The sequence below is a fragment of the Prionailurus viverrinus genome, chromosome C2 (genome assembly GCF_022837055.1).
Source record: "Prionailurus viverrinus isolate Anna chromosome C2, UM_Priviv_1.0, whole genome shotgun sequence".
NCBI lineage: Eukaryota > Metazoa > Chordata > Mammalia > Carnivora > Felidae > Prionailurus > Prionailurus viverrinus.
Genome location: NC_062569.1, coordinates 25343485 through 25367635, shown reverse-complemented (window position 1 = coordinate 25367635; position 24151 = coordinate 25343485). Strand labels below are relative to the sequence as shown.

General features: G+C 41.7%; 1 protein-coding gene across 4 annotated transcripts in view; it reads left to right on the top strand.

Annotated features, from left to right (window-relative positions):
- Nucleotides 1–24151, top strand: part of OXNAD1 (oxidoreductase NAD binding domain containing 1) — a 41206-nt gene that overhangs the window by 616 nt on the left and 16439 nt on the right. Inside the window, exons 2-5 of one of the 4 annotated variants that reach the window (XM_047875568.1) lie at nt 4813–4968; nt 6760–6886; nt 7163–7226; nt 23045–23151. In XM_047875568.1, coding sequence (XP_047731524.1) covers nt 6768–6886; nt 7163–7226; nt 23045–23151 — 290 coding nt within the window. In that variant the 5' untranslated portion in view covers nt 4813–4968; nt 6760–6767. Of the gene's footprint in view, nt 1–4812; nt 4969–6759; nt 6887–7162; nt 7227–8233; nt 8413–23044; nt 23152–24151 lie in introns of those variants that run through there. The other 3 variants (XM_047875569.1, XM_047875570.1, XM_047875573.1) reach the window with 3 other exon arrangements.

Here is a 24151-nt window from a genome sequence, read left to right as displayed (position 1 = left end):
GGCTGAGTTCTAGTCCTATGTTTGCCAAGCATGTGTCATTATTAATGACAATGACTTGTAATAATAGTAATGACACCAGCTTTTATTATTGGGAGTTTGCTATATACCAAGTATTGCACTAAGTATGATTCTTATATCAACCCTGGGAGTTTAGATGTTACTCCGTATTATTGATGTTCAGACTAAGATAACAGAGTTGGATATCTTGACCAAAACCACCTGTCTAGGAAATGAAGGCCCTGTCTGTCCACAAAGCCTCCGAACAAAGTATTTAATTTATTTGAACCAAGTTTCTTTTTTGTCAAAGGAATGGTATTTGCAGACAGAGTTATCATCCTGAAACCTCTGTATACATTAAAGTGAAATGCAAATAAAAGGTGCTTTGTCTTGAAGGCAGTGCTAGTGCCTGTTTTAGTGCAAGGAGATTCCATGGGAGGTATCGCTCCATCACTCCACATTTATTCAAACTTAGGAATGCAATGCAGTGAAAACGGCACTTTGAGAAATAGATGTGGGGTCAGAATCTGACTGTTGGGAACTTGCTCTGGGAGCTGGATATTTACATTCATTGAGCCTTATTTTGCCTTCTGACTAAAAAGGGGTTGGGTTAGAGATGATTTACAAGATTGCGTTCAGATCTCACATTCCACTTTTGCATGGAAGTTACCCGTTTTACTTGGTTAGCAATTATTTATACCATATTTCGTTTATATTTACATGGTATGTTGAGGGTAACACTTGCACACACACACATTCCTATGCTTATTTATGTACACATACTCAAAGATTTGCATGAAGTTACCAATTTTGTGCACACTGAGGTGTAGCTCCACATGGTTTAGCTCTTCTAAGTCTTGAAAAGAGGAGTCTGGGAGAAAATCAGTAAGTTACATAAAAGTTGGTAGAAGGTTATCTCGAAGGCCTCACATTAGCATAATTGGAGACCTACCCAGCAGTTAGGAAACAGTTGTTAAATTAAGTGGGATGATTCTGGAGTGACTGGGCAAAGGAGAAATCCCAGCAAAGCCCACCCAGCTCCATGGCTGCTCCTTGTATCTCTGTAGACACATATACTTCCCACGTAGCATCTTGGAGACAGGAGGACAAGGGACAGTCTTCCAGGGTCTGTTCACTAGTCCCAGTGATCATTTTGAGGTTGGGAACCATCGTTAGTTCTTCAGTGCTTCTCAGCATAAGTACCTACAAATTAAAGATGAGCCATTTTTGAATGTGCAGAAATGGGTGCATTCATATTTGGTTTTTGGAAGTCTGAATTGGTAGGCCTTTTAGAAAGCAGTTTGGACCTAGCAAAAACAATTTGCCGGGGAATTTTAAAATCTGAGGTCAGTAGCCTAGCAGTTACAGGAGTTGTTGGGTAATATATATATATTTTTTATGTATAATTTCTTTGTAACTTTCCAACTTTTTTTGAGTTTGTATTACCTAAAATGGAAAAAGAAAAACTAGTGAACTACTTATTAATTATAATGAACACTATTTGTCAGGCACTATTATCAAATGGTTTGTGTGCATGAGGTCATTAAAGAAGCCCAGTGAGGTGTAGGTATATTAATCCCATTATCAACACTGGGAAACTTGTTTAGGGGCTGAAGAGCTTGCCTAAGGAGGCAAAGCTGGTAAGTGGCGGTAAATTGTGGTGAGAACTCCGATCTGTCAGACTCCAGAACCTAGGCTCTTAATGAACTTTGATGTTGTCTGTGATAGGATGGCATTGAAGCAGAGCTGGATGAAACCTACAGCCCTGGAGCTCAGAGATTTTCTGCCAGAGCAGTGCTGGTTTCCTTGAGACCTAGATTTGGGAGTCTCCTTGGCTTCCTATACTGTTTTCATCCTGCCAGCTGTTGGCCATATGCCTTGTCTGGCCAGCAGTGGTTCCCTGTATGGTTCTGCCCAGTTTTGAGTTCATACTGTGCTGGAGAAAGTAAAACCATAACCACGTGTGATGTGTGGTTACTAAACTTTTATTCCTGAAAGGGAATGGAAATGTTCTGTAATGAGACATTTTTGGACCTTGAGAGTGTGACAAAAGCAGACTTACTAGTTGCTATAGGATCATTTGCAATCACAAACTTAGAAATTAAAAAAGGTGTTTAAATCATAAAATGTTAACACTGCTGGTCTGGAAAATAATATTGACCAAAATTCTCAGCATATGATCGAATTTAGAACTAATTTATAATTCTGAATAGCAACTGGGTGTTGTGCATCAGGCTGAGGCGAGTTTATTGGCGGTATCAAACCGATAACCTCTTTAGGTTGTTCGGCAGGGAGGAGAGGCCAGGGGTTAATGGAATTGAGTTGCTTTTTAGTACCTCTTGCTTGCCAGGTACTTGCATAGACATTTGTTCCTTCCAGCAATCCAATGAAGTGCTATTGGCATTTGATTTTAAAATGTTAAGATGTGACTGGCCCTAGATGAAAAAGTAGGAAGGAGTCAGGCCTGAACGCAGTTCCACCGATTTCAGGTCAAGCACTCTCGTAACTTGTGAACCACTAGAGTTCCCTTACCAAATGCCAAATGCTGGGAGCCCCTTTGATTCCTTAGTGACACTTAGGATTCTGAATCAACGGGTGCTATGATAGTTCTGTGAATTTACTTTATTTCAGTGTATGAATGCTCTTAGAGTTGTTCTTTTTTTTTTTTTTCCTCTCTTTTTTAACTACTCCCAGACCTCATCCAATCTGTTAGCAAATCATAGGGCTCTATTTCCAAATTGGCTCTCTGTTTTTCTACTTCTGCCATCTCATAGCTTTATCCTGCTCTCTTCTTAGACTGGAGCCTTAAAACTGGGGACTCTTGGCCTTCTGTGATCCATTCTTTACATAGTAGTTTGAATGGTCCTTTACTATAAATGTAAATTAGGTCATTCAGTCAATGTAAATTAGATCCTTTAATGTAAACCTTTCCTGGCTTATTCAAACCCTTCAGTTGCTTCCCATTGTCCTTGGAATAAAGGTCATACTCTTTCCATGGTCTGATGTCACCTGACAAGTGTCTACCTGCTGGACTTCCTCTCTTGTCACTGTCACCTAGCTCCCTGCTCTCCAGTCACACTGGCTGTGGTTCCTGTAACATAGTAGGCTTGTTTCTGTGATCAGACCTCTGCTTGGTGGCTCTGCCCTTGCTGTCTGCTCGGCTGTCTCTTCCTCATCAGTCGGGTCTCAGTTCACATGTCTCTCGAGAGGGACCTTTCCTGATACTTCCCCACTTATTTCCTTTATCATACTCATTATAATCTATATTTGTCTCATTAATTATCTGTTTATTGTTATTGATTGGACACACTAATAAAACTTCATGACGAGAAGGGCTTGGTGTCTGGTTCTTTTTTTTTTTTTTTTTAAGTTTATTTATTTATTTTGAGGGGGAATGAGTGGGGGAGGGGCAGAGAGAAAGGAGGACAGAGAGGATCCCAAGTGGGCTCTGTGCTAACAGCAGAGAGCCCGATGTGGGGCCCAAACTCAAGAACCACAAGATCATGACCTGAGCTGAAGTCTGACGCTTAACTGACTGAGCCACCCAGGCGCCCTGTGTCTGGTTCTTTATTGTGTCTCCACGGTATAGAATAGTGTCTGACATCTTGGCAATTCTTAAACAGAGTGTACTTACTGAACCAGTATAGTTCATTTTAAATCGTAAGCTTAATCTGTTGCCTGCAGTAATTTCTTTTTACTGTATAAGTGGTTATGTTTTATTTGGCATTGATGAGAATTTTCTGTTTCAGAAATAGAGTTGATTAAGAATTTTTTGGTTGAGGTAAGGCCTATGAGAATAGAAACATTGATGAAGTATTTCTTTGTATCATTTTAGAAAATCCTTAATGTATGTTAATTTTCAAGAGGTAATTAAATATTTACATTGAGTATATGAAACCATTGGATGTATGTCAAAAAGTGGGTAGGTTTTGGTTTTTATTTTTATTACCTTACTGCTTTGGGAAGCTTTTTGAACACAATTGATAAAAAATACCCTTTATATGTCAGTAGATGGCACCCTTGGTCATGGTTACTAGCATTAAAAAATAAGATTTTAGAATTTTAGAGAGAACAACTTTTAAAAATTAACATTCCTTTATTTTCTTTTTTTTTTTTTAAGTTTATTTATTTTGAGAGTGCAAGTAGAGGAGGGGCAGAGAGAGAGAGAGAGAGAGAGAGAGAGAATCCCAAGCAGGCTCTGCACTGACAGCACGGAGCCTGATTCCTGGCTCGATCTCACAAACCATGAGACCATGACCTGAGCCGAAATCCAGAGTTGGATGGATGCTTAACTGACTGAGCCATCCAGGTGCCCCCATTTCCTTATTTTCAAGTTCAGTTGAGCAGTAGACCCTTTAAACAGCATAATCACCAAAAGGCATATCTTAATTGAGGACAATTTATTTTAGCAATAGTTGTCTAAAGCACTGAGCCAGAACAGAACAGTGTTACCATATTAACTATGTATCAGTTAAATTTTATCAGGGGACTTGGCCTTCACTGACATGTAACTGAAGTTACATGTTACATGAACTGACATGTAATCAGCCTTTGGTCTGGTCTTTCATGGGGTGGATGTCCTAAGTAGCAAGAGTTAAAGACAGGCCAAGGAAGCTGAATAAAGGAAGCAATAAGAGAAAAAAATCAGAAAAGTGGAAACCCAAGGAGGAAGAATTGATGGATAGGAGGTAGTTGAGCCCAGACTTGCTGTGAGGTGATGCTTGCTGATTATAATGAGCCTTTCCTTTTGCAGCTAAGACTGCCTTTTAACAGTTTCCAGAACTTGGTTCTTACATGTTGTCTCTGCCATTGCAGGAACTTTGTGAGAATTTCAGTATATGGAAACACCATCCTTGTTCCAACTGGTGTATATCCAAAGGTCTCAGTATAATACCAGGACCAAAGTGTTACATGTCAGTCAGTCAGCCAGCCACATACTTAATGACTTCTAAAATCTCATGGACTTCTGAAGTAAGTTTCACCTTCTTTCTTTCAACAATGAATGCACCATTTTAGGTTTAGCACATTCAGAGGAGAGAGACTACATTTAGTAGTCTTACATGAGATGAAAGGCCTTATGCTTCTTTCATTTACTAGAGAGAAAAATGGTGAGTAGCATGTTTATATCCACAATGATGCCACAAGGTACTGTGGCAGGAAGTTGGTCTTTTAGCTTTTTTAAAGACTAGTTAGAAAGCAGTGCGTTTTGATATGACTTGGTTTTAACTGACTTATATCATCCCTTGATTATTTACTGTTATTTCTTTTCTGTCTCTATTTTCTAAAATGTAAGCTCTCTAAGAAAGTCTTTGTTTTGTTTATGTCTGTATCCCCAGTGCCTGCCACATAATGGACTCTTAATAAGTATTTGTCAGATGAAGGACTAACTTAACAAATGTGGAGTAGGAATGTAAGCACACACAGCTTGAATTTTTCTAACCCAAAATTTATTACAATTTATGTATAGTACCTTCCAAAGAGCTCAGAAAAAAGTGTTTACATACATTTTCGTATATTCTCTAACATAGGACAAATATATATTGCGATATAACATGCTAAAAGGGACCATCGGAGGCAAAGAAATATTCAGAAATTTGCAGAGGATAACAGAATGGTAGGAACCAAAAAAATAGATCATCTGACTCCTGATCCGTGCTGTTTTTTTTGATAAGCCTATAGGTTTTTTAATTGCAATGTTGGATAATCTTTCTGTTTTTTGTGTTTTATTGAAATATACAAACAGAAGTACTTAAATCCTAGGAAGGTAGCTTGATTAATCTTCAATGCTTTTTGTTTTTTTAAGAGCATTTCTAAGTTTGCAGCAACATTGAGGAGTCAGTACAGAGATTTCCCACGTACTCCCTCCCTTCACACATGTGTAGCTTTCCCCATCATCAGTATCCCCCACCAGAGCAGCACATTTGTTAGAGTTGATGGACCTGCATTGACACATCATAATCCCCCCAGAGGCTGTAGTTTACAGCTCACTCTTGGTATTGTGTGTTCTGTGGATTTAGACAAATGGTGTCTATCACTACCACTGTGGTATCGTGCAGAGTATCTTTAATACCCTAGAAATCTTCTGGGGTTTGATGACTTTTTACAAAATGAAAATACCCATGCAGTCAGCATTCAGATTAAGAAATAGCATGGTGATTATTACCTCCCCAAGGATAACTGCTAACTTGATTTCTGACTTGATAGATTAATTTAGTCTGTTTTTTGTACTTTATATGACTGGACTCACAGAATATGCTTTTCGGAGTTTGTTTTTCATTCTTTTCGTTCAGCGTGATATTAATGATACTCATCTATGTTACTGCACGTAGGTGCGGTTTGTTTATTTTCATCTCTGTGAACCTCAGAAAATTTGCTCCTTGTACTTTATCTAGCAAGAAATGTTAAAGACTTATGTGATGCTCTTTGAGAGGAATACAATTATTAGGCAGTTATAAAATCTAGTCTCCCATAATAGCATAAGATGAGTCACGTGAGGTTGGTTAGTGATTGTGGAAACTGATAGCATGAATATTCGATGGCACCACTGATTACATATGTCCGTACAGTGGAGATCAGTTGAATCAGCTCTAAATAGTGGCAGAAACTATGTCAGAGTCGAGTTAGGCCTTTAACATGTGTGCTGTTTTGTTAGATCAGCACATAAAAGTACCAGCAAAAACCCAAACTCTTCTTCATTGGCCCCTAAGATAGTCTAATATTTCCCTGCTTTCTCAAAATCGTTTAACTTTCATGTTTACCCAGGAAGCACCATGGCGTGTGCTGCTGTCATAGTTCCTGGGTTGTTGCGAAGCTCTGTTGGCACCATCTGCGCTCAGGCTGCTTCGCTGAGATTGACGTCCGGTGCTTTGCGCCACCTTACTCTCACAAGGTGAGTTTTTGGCCCTGGTGTCATTTGAGGTGATTCAAAGCCCTGACCTGTGGATGGCCGTGGGACTCCTGAAGGCACATCAGAACATCTGGCTCATATATGCATGCCTGTGGTAGACCGCTAAGCTTTAGTTAGATGTGCAGCTTTTCACCGACCACTTTCTAGGATCCATAATGTTACAGTGCGTTTTGAGCAGTCATGATGTTACAGGGGAAACTAATTTAATTATTTTTGTGAAGATAATACTTAATAATCTAATTTTACTTTCTATTAAAGCATAATGAAATCCAAAAGGAAAACTGATCACTTGGAGAGAACTGCAAATGTCATTCGACGGGAGGTTTGTATCCTTGGGTGACGGCAAGTTTTTCGAGGCTTGGCAGTGCACCCGGTTACAACTGGCTCACAGGGAACGCCTCGATCCCTTTGAAGGACAATCCAGGAGAGTTTGTTATTTTTTTGTTCAGAACCTTTTCTGATAGGACATATGACAACTGATTTGAAAAGATGACAGCCAGATACTCAAATTTTTCATTTAAAACTTAGAATGAATGGATTAATTTTGTTTGGATTTCACTTTTTTTTATTAAGTTTTCAAATTTTAATTCAAGTATAGTTAACATATAGTGTTACATTAGTTTAAGGTGGATAATGCAGTGATTTATTTTATTTTTTTAATACAGTTTATTGCCAAATTGGCTAACATACAGTGAATACAGTATGCTCTTGGTTTGGGGGGTAGATTCCTGTGATTCATCGCTTACATACGACACCCAGTGCTCATCCCGAGTGCCCTCCTCAATGCCCATTGCCCATTTTCCCCTCTTCCTGGCCCCCCCCATCCACCCTCAGTTTGTTCTCAGTATTTAAGAGTCTCTATGGTTTGTCTCCCTCCCTCTCTGTTTGTAACTATTTTTTTTCCCTTTCCCTTCCCCCATGGTCTTCTGTTAAGTTTCTCAAGTTCCACATATGAGTGAAAACATATGGTATCTGTCTTTCTCTGACTGACTTATGTCACTTAGCATAATACTCTCCGGTTCCATCCACGTTGCTGCAAATGGCAGGATTTCATTCTTTCTCATCGCCAAGTTGTATCCCACTGTATATATAAACCACATCTTCTTTATCCTGAATGGATTAATTTTTGATGAAGGGAGTGTGGCAGCAATTGAGGGACCTACCCTCACAGGTGTAATGTTTAGGGTTATATTTTAGAGATAGAACTTTAATAGCCTACAGTTTATGAGTAGCTTACTTCTTTTTTTTTCTTCTTCCTGTTCTTTGTTGTTGTTGTTGTTGTTGTTTCGGCACCGTGTCTCAAAGTCCTTGTACTTATCCCCACTTTAGAACAACTTATTTCATCAAAGGAGACAGCACTAACATCTGAGAAAGGAAGGTGGATGAGTTCTTGTTACCCTTGCCATGTGCAGATTTTTTCCCCACCATATTCAGACTCTAAAAAACTAATCTACCACCTGAAGGGGTGTCAAGGGCTGGGAAATAAAGGATCCTCACCCTTTACCTCAGTGAGTAACCCCATTTTCTTTTAAAAACATAAATTGGATATTTGATTTTGCTTTTTGAGTGAATCTTCACATATTTAGATATATTTATCTTAGTGTTGTAGTGTATTTAAGCTAGCAGTAAAAAAAAAAACTTATATACTTCTCTAAACATTGTCAGAGGGGCGCCCGGGTGGCTCAGTCAGTTGAGCGTCTGACTTCCGCTCGGGTCAGGATCTCACGGTTCCTGAGATCGAGCCCCGCAGTGGGCTCTGTGCTAACAGCTCAGAGCCTGGAGCCTGCTTCAGATTCTGTGTCTCCCTCTCTCTCTGCCCCATTCCCACTCATGCTCTGTCTCTCTCTGTCTTAAAAATAAATAAAACATTAAAAAAAAAACATGGTCAGAAATTGCATTGTTGTAGGAATTTACATTTTTGGTATTAATAGTAGGATACTTTTGTTTTGGAGTTACTCATTTTATATTAAAAATAACATACACTTAGGGGGTGCCTGGGTGATTCAGTCCATTAAGTGTCCGACTTTGGCTCAGGTCATGATCTCGCAGTTTGTGACTTTTGAGCCCCGTATCAGGCTCAGTGCTGACAGCTTAGAGCCTGCAGCCTGTTTTGGATTCTGTGTCTCCCTCTCTCTCTGCCCCTCCCCTGCTGGCGCTCTGTCTCTCTCTCTCTCTCTCAAAAATAAATAAACATTAGAAAAATAAAAAAAATAATAACATACCCATAGATATAACATGAAGCGGGATTCTAGAAATATTTAAGTTTAGACTCGAATATTTCCATAATTTTCAAAAAGATAAAATGCAAAGCAATAAGCTGATAAAATGAGAAAAAAAAGGAGAGCGCTATCAGATTTACACTCCTAAAACTAATTTAACATGTGCACACGTATATTAACATTTATAATATGTATGTATGCATATACACATATAAATTTGCAAAGAGTAGATTTATATAGCATAGCAAAGTAACAATTACTTGGCAATATGAGAATCCTCTACGAATATATCTGTGATTTAAAATGACAGTTTCCTTCTCATGTCTTCCTTCTCTCTAAAGATAAAAATCATCCTGGGGTATTTTTGTTTGTTGTAAGTATAAAATCTAATCATTTCTTATATTTATGAGAATGTAACAATCTGAAGAAAAGGAAGGTGCTCTGTCCCTCTCCCCAAAAACCCATTTAACAAACCCCGAAATGTTCTATAACCCTAAGAGAACAACTGTTAATTACTTATTAGTCTGCCAAAACACTTATAAAAAACAATGTACGGTATTTTACAATGAAATATTTACATGTTTATGCTTTGTGAAATCCCATGCATCTGGAAAAACTAGGTATTTTTTTTTTTTAATTTTTTTTTTTCCCCAGCGTTTTTTTAATTTATTTTTGGGACAGAGAGAGACAGAGCATGAACGGGGGAGGGGCAGAGAGAGAAGGAGACACAGAATCGGAAACAGGCTCCAGGCTCCGAGCCATCAGCCCAGAGCCTGACGCAGGGCTCGAACTCCCGGACCGCGAGATCGTGACCTGGCTGAAGTCGGACGCTTAACCGACTGCGCCACCCAGGCGCCCCTAGGTATTTTTAAATAATAAATTCATCTGTTATTTACAAAGTTATTTTGAATATTGTCATGCTGTCCAGTTAAATATAAAACTGAATAGCTCAAAGAGGATCAATAAAAAAAATTTTTTTTAATCTTTATTTATTTTTGAGAGAGAAGAGAGAGAGAGAGAGAGAAGGAGACAGAGCATGAGCAGGGGAGGGGCAGAGGGAGAGGAAGACACAGAATCCAAAGCAGGCTCCAGGCTCCAAGCTGTCGGCACAGAGCCGATGCAGGGCTCGAACTCAGGAACCATGAGATCATGACTTGAGCTGAACTCGGATGCTTAACCAACTGAGCCTCCCAGGCCCTCCGGACAATAAAATTTCCTATAAAATAGTAGGATACACTTTAAAAGACAATTGTTTAGGCCCTGCTTTTCAAGCTAATTCTAAAGAAAATTGCTTTGGGACCAAGTGTATGTAGTATGTTTGTGGATTCAGCTTTAGGCTGATGTGTTTTTTTGAAAAGTCCGTGTAAAATTAGTTCAGCATGATAGATTTATGGATCTGTAAAAATGAACTTTTCCCACTGATGATAAATATGAAAATACTTTTTTTCTTTTTGGCTCACTTAACACACAAAAATGCTCATTTTGTAAATGTGTGATTTGTTAGGATTTCTGTTTAAAAAGCGAAATCTTGGGGGCACCTGGGTGGCTCAGTTGGTTAGCATCTGACTTCGGCTCAGGTCATGATCTTCCAGTTTGTGAGTTTGAGCCCCACGTCGGGCTTGCTGCTGTCAGTGCAGAGCCCGCATTGGCTCCTCTGTCCCCCTCTCCCTCTGCCCCACCCCCGTTTGTGCTGTCCCCAAAATAAATAAAACATTAATTTTTTTTTTTTAAAGTGAGATCTTGCCAGTTTTGAAGAAAAAGCAGTTTATTTAACACTCTTGGACTACACTCTTTTCTGTTGTATTTTGAGGCAGGTAGAATTAGAACGTGGCTTGGTGTACTTTATCTGTAAAGGGCCAGATAGTATTTTAGGCTTCATGGGCAATGTTGTCTTAGTTACCACTACAAAACTCTGCCTTTGTTGTATGAAATAGCCATATACGACATATAAACAAATCTGAGTGGCTGTATTCCAATAAAACAGTATTTACCAAAATACCCAAATTTGGCCTGTGGATCATAGTTTGCCAGTCCCTGAAGTAGAGTAGCATTTCAGAATTTTACAGGACAAAGTTATTGAGACTGTCAGGGGTTATTTTGAGTGAAGTTTAAGAAAACCACACAGAAAGTTAATGTAAGGTCTAATAGAATGATTGCAAAGTTAAGAATTTTAATGCCCAGAAGTCAGAAAATGACAGGGGTCATTGCAACCATGGTATTACCTTGACAGAAGAACTTTCCAGTTGCAGCTCTTTTTTTGTTTGTTTGTTTCTGATTTCCTCTCCTCTCCTGAACAGAATGGAGGAGCTGGGAGGAGCTGGATAAAGCTAGATGGTGGCTGAGGTACACCTTCAGTGGGTATACGGTCAGCAAGGGCTCACCCCGATCCCTCCAGAGGATGGCTCCTAGCGGTAGAAGCAGGAGCCTGACCTTGGACTTGCCACAATGAACAGTACCTCAGGCTGGGTCAAAATGGAACGGGACCACCGTCTCATACCACTTTTGCCTTTAATTTGTACTGCAAGTACACTTTATAGAAAGAGCTCCCAGCATGCCACTTGCTCTTCACTTCAAGTCTGTGAAGTAGTCTCAGAACAGGATAGCATCTGCATTTGATGAAAGAGGAAGTGGAGCCTAGGAGATACGCTAGGGCGGCTCCCTGGACCAGAGGGGAATTGAGCCCCGTCTCTGACTCCTGGGCCAAAGGACCCTGCTGCCCCTCCTGGAGTGGGTAAAGAATGGAGCACTCACCCACCCAGAAATGTTTTTTCCTTGTTGGGCCTTGAGTTCCCTCCGAAGAACTTATTGAATGACCGTATTATGATGTTAATGCTTCTTATCTAAGGCTGTAAATGTAACCAGCCTGAGGTCATGCTGATGCAGGAAGCTGAGGTCTGAATTAGATGACATTTGACTGTGTTCAAGTGCACAGTTTTTTCTTAAGGATCAAAGAATAAGCAGCCTGGGTAACCTTGGAAATGTCAAGGAGATAAGAGTAAGATTTTGTAATGCAGTAAGGACTGTGGAGGCTCGACTAAGATTTCACTGGAGGGGTCGCTCCATGCTTGGCCTCTAGAAGGCTGGCTCACTGAGCAAGAGGGACTCTATCAATTTGATGGGAGAGTTTGGTAAGGAAAGAATTTTTAAAATCACGAATTCTTATGCACTTATTTGGTAATATGCAAGACACTAGACTAGGTTTTGGGGTTGCGGCCCTGAGCACGATACGTAAAGCCCTTCACCTCAGATTCTTAGTGGGACTGTGCTCAGAAGAGACTGATTCTATGCACCTAATTGATTGTGGAAAAACCACGAATCCTTTTATAATTGTACTAGTTTGCTTCTTTTAGAAGTGTAAGCCTTATCCAAAAATGCTTATGTGTGTCATTACCCTTTTGTTGACAAAGCACTCGATTATATTAGGTTGCTGCTTGATTCTCACCAACCACCCCGGGAGGGAGGTGAAGGGATCCTTGCCCCCATTGCCTGCACAGGTGAGGAAATTAAGACTTCAGAGACTTCGATGTGATGACCCTGATTCTTGATTTGCCTGGGCCAGCATCCTGTTTCACTCTCACAACTGGCCTGTTTTGGATGAAAATGACATTGTAGGCCTACATTTAAAGGACTGGCTTAAGTAAATGAAGGGCTCAGTCTCTGAACTCAGACCTTTGATAATCAAACTGTTTTTTCTTTTATTTATTTATTTATTTATTTATTTAATTTTTTTTTTTAAAGACAATTTTTTTTTTAATTTTTTTTTTTCAACTTTTATTTATTTTTGGGACAGAGAGAGAGAGAGAGAGCATGAACAGGGGAGGGGCAGAGAGAGAGAGGGAGACACACAGAATCGGAAGCAGGCTCCAGGCTCTGAGCCATCAGCCCAGAGCCTGACGCGGGGCTCAAACTCACAGACCGCGAGATGGTGACCTGGCTGAAGTCGGACGCTTAACCGACTGCGCCACCCAGGCGCCCCTCAAACTGTTTTTTCTTTCTACTACAGCAAAAAAATGTGGCACTTGGTTCAGACAAAGTTTGATTGAGCCACACAATGGAAGATAAATTTCACATCTCCTCATCTCTGTTCCAAATTAAAACTTGACTTAAGTGTTACTGGATATAAGAAAGGAGAGATTGGGGCTGACACAGTGGTTAGTTAATAAAGTCAAATAGCTGGGCTCCTGGCACAGAGACCTTTGGGGGTCCTATGGTCCCTGTGTTGATTACTGAGCGTTGATAGTCTGCTTGACTTGTGATTTTGCTGAGGGTTGGGTTTGGGTGCGATGGGCTGCTTAGCTGGAGATCTGGACCGTGTCCTGAGTTTAACCCTTCCAATTCTCTGCTAGTCATCAGCTACACGTTTTGGGAAGAGCGTCTGCTGGAATGGCCTTCTTCAACTTGGGGACATGGGAGTAGGCATCTCTTTAATATGCAGTGTTTCTAACCGTTGGGCACCTAATTTGCTGTGCTTGTCTTATCCAGCCTAGAATGAGCAGTAGTTGGCATTCCAGCCCTACCACGCTGTCAGTTCTGACGGCAGAGCATGGTGGGGAGAAACCTCAGGCATCCGCCGCTGAGAGGTAGCTGTGTGGCTTATAGGGGACCTGGGCTCTAGTCTTTTGGTGAAACTCCCGGGGAGCTATAGTCTGATGGCCCTGGCAGTAGGCCTGTGGCACGTCAGGGTGGCCGACTCACTCCATGAGTGGAAGCCTGCAAAGACAGAGGCTCCTTGGAGGAAGGCCCAGCTTAGCAGTGTTGGAGCCACAGTATCCAGCACAGCGCTGATGGAATAGGCACTCACTACACATTTGTTGAGTAGAGCAAACAAGTGTGAACCCCACTTCTGTGGTCGATTACCTGCACTGCCTTGGATGGGTCACTTGGTAAAGTCGGGACGGTGACGAACCCCACCTCAAGAGATGAAGTGGTGATGCAATGTGTACTGTAGGCACTGCCTGTATTGCTACTTTTTAGCTATGCCTAGAGCTGGTTAATGTCTAAAATGTACAGTGTCAGTGCTCTTCACTGACACACTTCTGCTCAATAAATTAAGTCATCTATAAGGCAAGGCTCTTTTCCATTACTCGCCATTATTTCCGTTATTCCATTATGCCATTATTATTATCCAATCAGCTGAAATAGATTTTATTTTAGGTCCAGCAGACATGTTTTGAGCGCCTGCTGTGTGCCCAGCCCTGTTCTAGGGGCAGGAAATACAACAGTGCATGAAGCAGGTAAAGCCCCTGCTGTCTGTGGAGCTTCATTCTGGTGCAGATAAGCCAGAGAATGTCGGATGTGATATATCCTTAAAGTAATAAAACAGGGTAATTGTGTCATGGGAGGCAAGAATGGCTGGGGACGGGGGTGCTGTTTTAAATTGGTGTGTAACATTGGAACCAAGACAAGAGGAAAAGAGCCAGCCACGTGCACAGCATCTCTGGCAGAGGAACAGACAAGAGCCAAGGCCTTGAGGCAGGACTAGCTTGAGATGTTCAGAGGAAGGTAGTAGGATGAGAGGTAGGCAGGGCCCAGGTTGTATAAACTGTTATGGCCTTGTGCAGGGAGTTGGGATTTTATTCTAAAGGGGATGGAGGGGCGCGTGGGTGGCTCAGTCGGTTAAGCGGCCGACTTCGGCTCAGGTCATGATCTCGCGGTCCGTGAGTTCGAGCCCCGCGTCAGGCTCTGTGCTGACAGCTCAGAGCCTGGAGCCTGTTTCAGATTCTGTGTCTCCCTTTCTCTCTGACCCTCCCCCATTCATGCTCTGTCTCTCTCTGTCTCAATAAATAAACGTTAAAAAAATTTTTTTTTTTAAAATAAAGGGGATGGAAATTTTATTTTATTTATTTTAGAGGGAGAGAGAGAGTACAAGTCGGGGAGAGAGGCAGAGGGAGAGAGAAAATCTTAAGCAGGCAGTACGCTCAGTGTGGAGCCCAACTTGGGGCTCAATCCCAGGACCCTGGGATCATGACCTGAGCAGAAATGAAGAGTCAGATGTTCAGCTGACAGCCACTCAGATGCCCGGGGTGGGGGGGGTGGGGGGGATGGAAGGTTTTAAGCAGGGAAATGACATATGATTTACATTTTAAATGGGCCATCTATTTGCTTGGTAGGACACTGGGCTTTTGTTGTGGTTTGACACCAGTAGGAAGCTATTGACACAGTCCCAGGAGAGGTGATGGTGGCTTAGAGTAGGGTGGTAGGGATGGAGAACAGTGAGCGGATCTAACAGGGGTAGGGCTGATGGCATTCACAGATTTGCGTTGGGGGCTGGGTACAGTTAGTAAGAGGAGAAGAAACCAAGAGATATCTAGCTCTGGGATTTCAATAATCCAGGTAGATAATGATGGAGAAGAACAAATTGCAGGAAGGGAAATAAAGTGCTTGATTTTGGAATAATCTGAGGTGGGAGGGTGGAATGTGGGTAGAGTTACAGATAAGACAAGATTAGCCTTGAGTTTTATCACCTTCTATCAACTGTTGAATGTGGGTCATGTTTATAATGGAGATTCATTATACTATTTCTATTAGTTTTGTATATGTTTAAGTTTTCCATAATAATACAAAGGAAGAAACTTGGGGAGATCAAAGAGTTTTGTGTTGGATGTGTTGTTTGAAATGGAAATTGAAATCAGCAGTTGGGTATGTGAGTTTGGAGTTCACTGCTGGAAATAATAGGTTGTAAGCCATGTAAAGAGTGGGGGAAGAAGGCCTGGAACTCAGCCCTGGGGTGTGTCAACATTTAGAGGTGAAGCAGAAGAGGAAAGGGCCAGCGAGGCCTAAGGGAAATCAGCAGGGTGTTGGTGAACCCAGGAGAAAGTGTTTCAAAGGCCGAGTGGCCAACTGTGCTGAACTCTGCTGAGAGACGTCACCGGATTTAGCAAAATGGATGGTTGGTGACCAGAATGACTGGTAATACATTGCTGAGAGTGAAAGCCTGACTAGACTGTGCTGAAGAGAGAATGGGAGATAAGAAATTGGAGCCAGGGCCGTGTATAATTTTTGAAAATGTTTTATGTGAATAGGAACAGATCAATGACGAGACAGTTGGATTAAGGGAGAGGATTGTTTTGTTTATATTTTGAGAAGCAGCAAAGCACAGTGGCCAGGTGTCTGGATTTGAATCTCTGTTTTGCCACTTACGAGCCCTGGGACCTCAGTTTTCTCATATGTAAAATGGGAATGATGATGATAATAATACCTGCTTACTAGGGTTGTTGTGAAGAATGAATGAATGAGTGTATGTGAAGTGCCTGGCAGATGGTAAGTTACACACAGGTGTTTGCAGCTGATGTGAGGTGGAAGATTCGAGTGCTCACGTGTGTCTAACAGAGAGAGCCAAAGGGGGTGATGTGTGCTGGAGAAGGCAGAGAGGAAACTCAGCCCAAGTGGACAGGGTAGCCTTTGGTGGGAGCAAGGGGAGTCCATTTGTCATGCCAGGACCTGGTGTTGACAGAAGTTGTCACTTGACAGAAATTTGTGATCTTTCCTTTTCAGCAAATCACTTCAGTAAAACCGCTTTCTTCTAGTTAGATTCCTATTCATCAGATTGGTTTTCTGCCACAATTTAAGTAATTTCCCTGGACCTTGATCTCCTCGTGTGTGAAGTGATGTACTATTTTTTTCATGTTTATTTATTTTGAGAAAGAGAAAGAGAGAATCCCAAGCAGGCTGCATGCTGTCAGGACAAGGTCTGACATGGGGCTCAGTCTCATGAACCTGTGAGATCTTGACCTGAGCTGAAATCAAGAGTCGGACGCTTAACCAACCGAGCCACCCAGATACCCCAAAATGATGTTCTATTATGAATAATGACTGAATTTTCCTTTGACTCTGAAATTCTCTATGCCCTGACTGTATTTTTGTTTAAAGTTATCTCTAATCCTGGCTTTGTCTAAATTTTTAAGCCAGCAAACGAATGAATGGGAGTAAACAGAGGAAGCCAGTCAGGTTTCCCACAGAAAGACCTATTTCCTGCACAGAGACTTTTGCAGCAGCAATAACATTAAAATATCCTACATAAAACCAGTTTTTAAAATCAGTATGATGGAATTTCCTTTTAGATGCTGACCCCGTCAAACCATTAAAAATGTGTTCTAGTAAAAGTTGGCAAATGCATTGTTATTTTATTGAACAGTAGAAGAGTCTAAATATTATTTTATGGAAAACTTCATTTCCTGCCATGTGTTTTAACTTAGGACATGGCTAGTTGAGCCATTAGTCGTGAAACCTTTTGATCCATTAAGCATGAGAACAAGTACAAATGTTAAAACATATAGTTTCCCCATCATGTTTTGCTTATTCATAAAAGTAGAGAAAGCGGTATATAACACAGGCCATGATTATAGTCCTTAATTATATGAAACTAGCTTCAGAGTAAAATAAAGATGTGGCTTTCAAAAAGATAGTGCTAATGTTTTTAATCTGCATTACTAGAAATCTTTATAAAGTATGTGGATTCGCATTAGTTGAATAAAATAAAGTGTTAATAGGAAGGCACATCTTTAAAAAATCACGAATCGTGCAACGTATTTTGTGTGACCAGATACAGCAGTTTTGCCCAGATTATTAGGACTCATAGCAACAGGTGTATTACTGTTTGTATTAATTGCAACAGACATAAAGCATCTGGGAACATTTTTGGTCATAGAGACTATCTACATGAAAACAGGACCTTTCAGTAGAAAGTATAACTTCTCTCCTTTCTTCACTGAATTTTATATTTGAACATTAGCAAGTTAGTGGTGATTTCATTTTGTACATTCTAGCATTTGACTGTGAGGCATGCTCACCTTGCAGCTGAAATTCTGTACACACCCCCCTGCCTCCGCCCTTGATTATGAATGTTGGTTTCCCTGCCACCAGGTGACTCTTTAGGGTGTGTTTCAAGCTTATATATGTCTAGTTTTATCCGTGAATCTGATAGATGCCAGTTAAACGGAAAGAATTTGGCTCTTGGCTATGTTTTTACAGATTATTAAAAGAAAATAATGTTTATAAAATAAACATTTTTTTGGTAAATATGAAAAAAAAAGTGAGCATAATACTGTAATGGGGAGTCCTGTGGTGATTCCTAATAGTTGTTTTTGTAATAAGATATTTGAAATTGTGTGGCAAACAAAGGAAGAGTCCTTGTTCTAGTGAAGAAATCCCTGTCTTCCCTTACTTCTCTCACAGTTTTAAACATGAATCTCGATTTTCTATAGTGGTTACCCCTGCCCCCTTCGTCCCTTTTCTTTTTAAACAACAAAAGGCCCCTGAACTTCTACTAGTTTTTGTTCAGGAAACCAATTTTAAGTGACTTTAAGTTAGAGTTTTCATGTATTCTGCAAATAGTTGCTGAGTCTTACTGTGTGTTGGGCCCTGTGCTTGATCTAGGGAGTATCAGGTATAGATTCTACCCTACACCTGACCTCAGGAGGCTTGTGGTCTTGTGTGATGGAAGAGACGTGTTCATGAGTTCTTACAGTTACATCAATATGTGCAAAGTGTGATAAGAAGGTGGAAACATTTTATTGGTAGAGTTGAGAGGCTGGGGAAAAGCAGGAAAACCTCAGACAGGGGTTAGGCTTTGAGCAGGGCCTGGAAAGGTGGGCAGGAGGTTGACAGAGCTGAGAGGTGCCTGCCCAATGACTCAGGCAGGCTTTGGGGAGGCAGGCAAATGTCAGGTGCCTTTGGGGACCAGCGAATTATCCAGTTTGGCTGGTAAACACTAGCATAGGGATAGAGGAGGGCTTAAGCTACAAAGGCCTTTTAGCTTTTTTTTTTTTTTTTGAGTTGAGTATTAGCCCCTGAAGGTTTTTGAGATGGAGAATAACTTGGTGAGGTCAGAATATTAGCAGTATTTACCTGTTGGCTGCTTTGAGAGAGACAGGGAGTCTAAGGCAGCAGTTCTCGTGAGAAGAAATTCTTGGCTGAGGATGCTGGTGGGTGAGCACAGGGAGGAAAAGACATGAGCTGAATTCATGGAACTTGTTCATGGTAGGGACAGAACGCCTAGAAGAGACTCAAAGATTCTGTGTGTGTGTGTGTGTGTGTGTGTGTGTGTGTGTGTGTGTGTGTGTATGCATATGTGTGTACCAGTTGAAAATGGATTTGACTCTCTCGCATCCAAGATGAGCCCTGACTAGAAATCCTGATGATGGAAAGCAGCCATTCTGTAGGGTGCCCTGAGGGCAGAAGCCGCTTTCTCCATCTGCCTCTTCAGTGCCAGGCAGCACATGCTCAAGAAATGCCTGTAGAAGGGATGAATATTGTAGATTTAGTTGGACACATAAGTGAGTTTACCCTTGGGATGGGACTAACAAGTGATGAAGGGCCAAGCACAGCTAGGTTTGAAGCCAGACTCGGCCACTCCTGACTGATCCTGAGCAAGCTGCTACACCTTTCTGTTTCCTTATGTACAGAATAAAGGGTAAGAACACCATCTGTTGGGATATAATATGATTATTCATATTGACTGAATGAATTGGTGTACATGAGACATCTAAGCCTGTACCTGGAATACATCTGAGATAAATGCCCCTCAGACATTGGCTGCTGTTACTCACGGGGAGTGTAGATGTGGGCCTGATTGCCAGCAAAGTAATGAGGAGTTGGGGTGGGGGTTAGTAGCTTTGGGAATGCCTGACAGCCTTGGCCGAGAGATAGGAGAGGGGGTGGGAGTGAGGCAGTTTAGACAGAGTGCCCAGTGGGGAAGGGCAAGGAAGAAAGGTAAAGGAGCAAGGCCCGGGTTGGAGAGGCAGGAGGGGACCCTGTAGAAGAGTTCAATGTCAGCTATGCCAGGCAGAAGAATGTTTCAGGATGGAAGAGAAGTAAAAAGTACCAAAGTCAGGGGCGTCTGGGTGGCTCAGCTCATGATCTCGTGGTTCACCAGTTCGAGCCCCGCATCGGGCTCTCTGCTGACAGCTCTGAGGCTGGAGCCTGCCTCACACTCTGTGTCTCCCTCTCTCTCTGTCCCTCCCCTACTCATACTCTGTCTCTCTCTCTCTCTCAAAAATAAGTAGCACATTAAAAAAAATTTTTTTTAAAGTGTCAAAATCATAGAGCTCAGAGAGGGCAAGAACTGAGCCTGGACATTTGAGTTCATTTGTTCAGGCAGACATCATTAGAACCCGTTGCTAGAGAACAGAAGCTGAGTTACCTGTGTTTACCGAGCACCTCAGAAGATTCTGTCAGGTAAGGAAGTATCAGAGGCAGAGATTAAAGGCCAAATTTCTAAAGTTACTTGAAGACAATAAGGCTTTTTTAAAGCTTATTTATTTTGAGAGAGAGAGAGAGAGAGACAGCGAGCTGTGGGGCCTGAACCCACAAACCATGAGATCCATGACCCACTCTGAAATCAAGAGTCGGATGCTTAACTGACTTAGCCACCCAAGTGCCCCCACTATGGCTTTTTAAGTTTGTTCTAGCAAATAGCTAGGACGGGGTACAAAGGCCACTGTACTTCACAGGTTCTTCTCGTCCTCTATGAGAATAGGCCCCCTGGGGGTGTGCAGTGCTCATTCTGCAAGGTCCTACATGGAAAGCACTGGTATGGTGGCATATATAACAATAAGAGAATAAAATGTAATGTATAATGTAATAAATAAATACTAGTAAGCTAATTATAATGAATGCCGTGAGATACGTTGTAACAGACACTTAATGAGTACTTATTATGAACCAGCAGCATTATAAGTGCTTTGCACGTATGATCTCATTTAATCACCAGCATCTCTGAGGTACAGGTGTTGTTGACCTTATTTTATAACCGAGAGGGGCTGGGTAATGTGCGCAGGGTCACACGGTTGGTAAGTGCGTGCTGGGACCGGGATTATATACCCGGCAGTGTGGTTACAGAGCGTGTGCTGTTAGCAGCCACACTAGGCTGCTTCCTTTTATTTTGGAAGGCAGATGGCGTTAGGTGTCCTGCCTGATGAACAAGAGGTCTAGAGAGAGGAACTGTGGCCCTGAAGGAAGGGGCTGGCGGGAGTGGGGGAGCACTGGTTCGGAGAGGATGGGCAAGACTAGGATCAGAAACTCTGGGAGATGGTCAGTGTGGAAACTGACCTACTTGCTCTCAGGGAGGGGAGAAGGAGGACTGGCCAAAATCCAGAGGAAGAGAGGCAAGAGATTTTATGGGAGCAGGAGAAAGATAAGACATTTTCAGAGATATTTTGAGTCGGTGAGGGAGACCACCATCCATCTGGAGAATTTTGCAGTGGGTTTTTAAGAATTGCTTCCCACTGGCAATTTGGTTAAACCTAGTCCTATGGGAGAAAGGGGTTGAGGGGGAGCAGTGTTAGGGTGTGAGGTTCATTGATTGACCTTGACAGCTTTCCAAGGCACCCTTTAGTGGAGCCGTGAAACTAACACCATCCAAGGAGAATGACTGTATTTTGGTCACCTGCTACTGCTTTGATTTGCTTCCAGAAGTGGAGTTGAATGGCAGTAGGAGGTTGAGAAAAGAGTCATGTTGTCTTTTTTGTGACAAGATGTTCTGAAGATGTCATATGAAGATGTCTCAGATTTCAGGAGGAAGAAAAACCCAAAGGTGGAAGAAACAAAGAATGAAGGAAGCAGAGGCATTTTGAACTCGAGAGCTGCTGAGGTGTGGATGACACTGAGGAGTGCCTGGCTCAGACCTTACAATTTTCTAGAAACCAGATATGTTGTTTAGGATAGTGCTTCTCAAACTATCTGTAGCGAGGAGCTATTTTTGATATTGTTCTAAGGCTGTGGACTGTTTATATTTTGGCAAATATCAACAGTGAATTAGAAAAAATAAATTACAAATCATAGGGAATACAAACCCAAGTTGTTGTCTATTATTAGATTCAACAGACTCTGTGAAATTGCTAAAAATAAGTTGCTAAGTGCTTGTAATTTCTGAAATTAGCTTGTCATGGACTTCTTACAGGCTCAGAACAAACATAGGCTCGTAGCTGACAGTGGGTTTCACTTTGTGTATGTTGTCTGACCGAGAATTTAGACACAGGGAGATGGTTCACAGGGTTCCAGTTCCCCAAGCTCTTTCCAGATTATCCAGCCTGGTGCATGGAATATATTAGACACTCAACAAGTAAACACTTGTTAAACAGCCCCTTTAAGCGATGATTTAAAAATGTCTGGGTGGCTCAGTCGGTTAAGCACCTGACTTCAGTTCAGGTCATGATCTCGCAGTTTGCAAGTTCAAGCCCTGCATTGGCCTCTGTGTTATTAGCGCGGAGCCTGCTTCGGATCTTCTGTCTCCCTCTGTCTTTGCCTCTCCCCCACTCTCTCTCAAAAATAAACATTAAAAAAATTTTTTTTTTAACATTTATGTATTTTTGAGACAGAGAGAGAGAGAGAGCATGAACAGGGGAGGGTCAGAGAAAGAGGGAGACACAGAATCTGAAACAGGCTCCAGGCTCTGAGCTGTCAGCACAGAGCCCGACACGGGGCTCGAACCCACGGACCGCGAGATCCGTATTCTGCTGAATTTGTGGGGCCCCTGGGTGGCTCAGTCGGTCAAGCTCCCACCTCTTGATTTCGGCTCAGGTCATGATCTCAGGGTTGTGAGATTGAGCCCTGTGTCAGGCTCAGCTTGGAGTGTGGAACCTGCTTGGGATTCTCTCTCTCTCCCCCTCTCTCTCTGCTCCTCCCCCACTGTGTCCTCTCTCTGTCTCAAAATAATAAACTTTAAAAAAAAAAAAGAGATGATTTTTATATGCAGAATAAAATTTGAATAGTTTGAATGCAAGTCTCTCAAAAATAAGATAACTAAAATTTGTTGACCTGGTGGTAGGCAGCATTTTAAAGCACAGTGCTCCTTCCCTTGTTTTGCAGTTTACAAAAAGCACATCTTTGTAGATTTCAAGAAACCTTAGTTACCAGAAAGCCATAGTTTGTTCCTCACGTGTGTACGCACTAACCTCAGCTACAGTTCATCTTTTGTCTCTAGGTCGTGTCGGCCGCTAAGGTTTGTGGGGCTGCTGCTGAGTCGCCATCAGTGAAAAGGCTCCACCTGTTTGTTGCTGATAAAGATTTTTCTTTTAAAGCTGGCCAGTGGTAAGTGGCTTCTCTCTTTCCTTGGTGTTTTGTGTTCAAGGAGTTGCCATCAAATAGCAGGGCTTAGTTTTTCTTCTGGAAAGGACTACATTGGCTGGCTGTTTCTCCTGAGGAGTAGGAATTCTAGACCATCCCCGTTCAAGGGGAGCCTCCTTTTGGCATGGAGAGAGAATCTGATTCATTTCCTTGCCTCGGATCTCACCTTGGTTTTGAGCCCTTGACCTTCTCAGTCATGTATGAAAGTTGCTGCCTTGAGTTTTGTAGATTGAAACAAAGCAGTTAGTTCTGAGCCAGGGACCTGACATCTCTGATAATTATGCTCTTCAGGAATGGTCGCTATAATAGAATGCACTGGAATAATCTAATCTGCTTGAGTTATTTGTTGCTGGAGATTGATACGTTTTTAAAAAATAGCCTTTGTGTCAAATACAGAGTAAACACAGCAGTCTGAAAAGGAGAATACCCAGTTATGTCACAGAGCTGACCACCTTCTTGACTGAATTCCCGTATCACTTGTCTGAGTTGAGTTTAAGTATTTTGCTGAATTTATTACCAGGATCCCCCAGCCAGACCCAGCCTGCATCACACTCCTGATTCTGTCCGATTTGACACCAAGGACCAGTCAGAATACAGACAGGGTGGACAGCCCAGCTGTCCCACCGTTCCTGTGAATGGCCTCCCTGAGTTGCAATTCAAGTTGAATTGTAAATAAAGCAACTTGTATTTCCTTAGGAAAGGTGTGTTTGGGTGTATGTTTCCTTTATTTAAATAAAGCATTCATTTCTAAGTGAATTTCTGGCATGTCAATCTTGGTAGTCTTTCTTAGGAGTCACTTGACTAATTTTGGCAGTCCATCTGGAAATGTGGTTTTGTTAGAAGGAGGATGTGTGATAATAGCAAGTGTGCTAATAGCAAGAGTTAGCAGTCTTGTGTTCATAGTTTGCCTTTGAATTTAGAACTAGAAAACAAGATGCTGATTGCCATAATTTGCGTTTGTGAG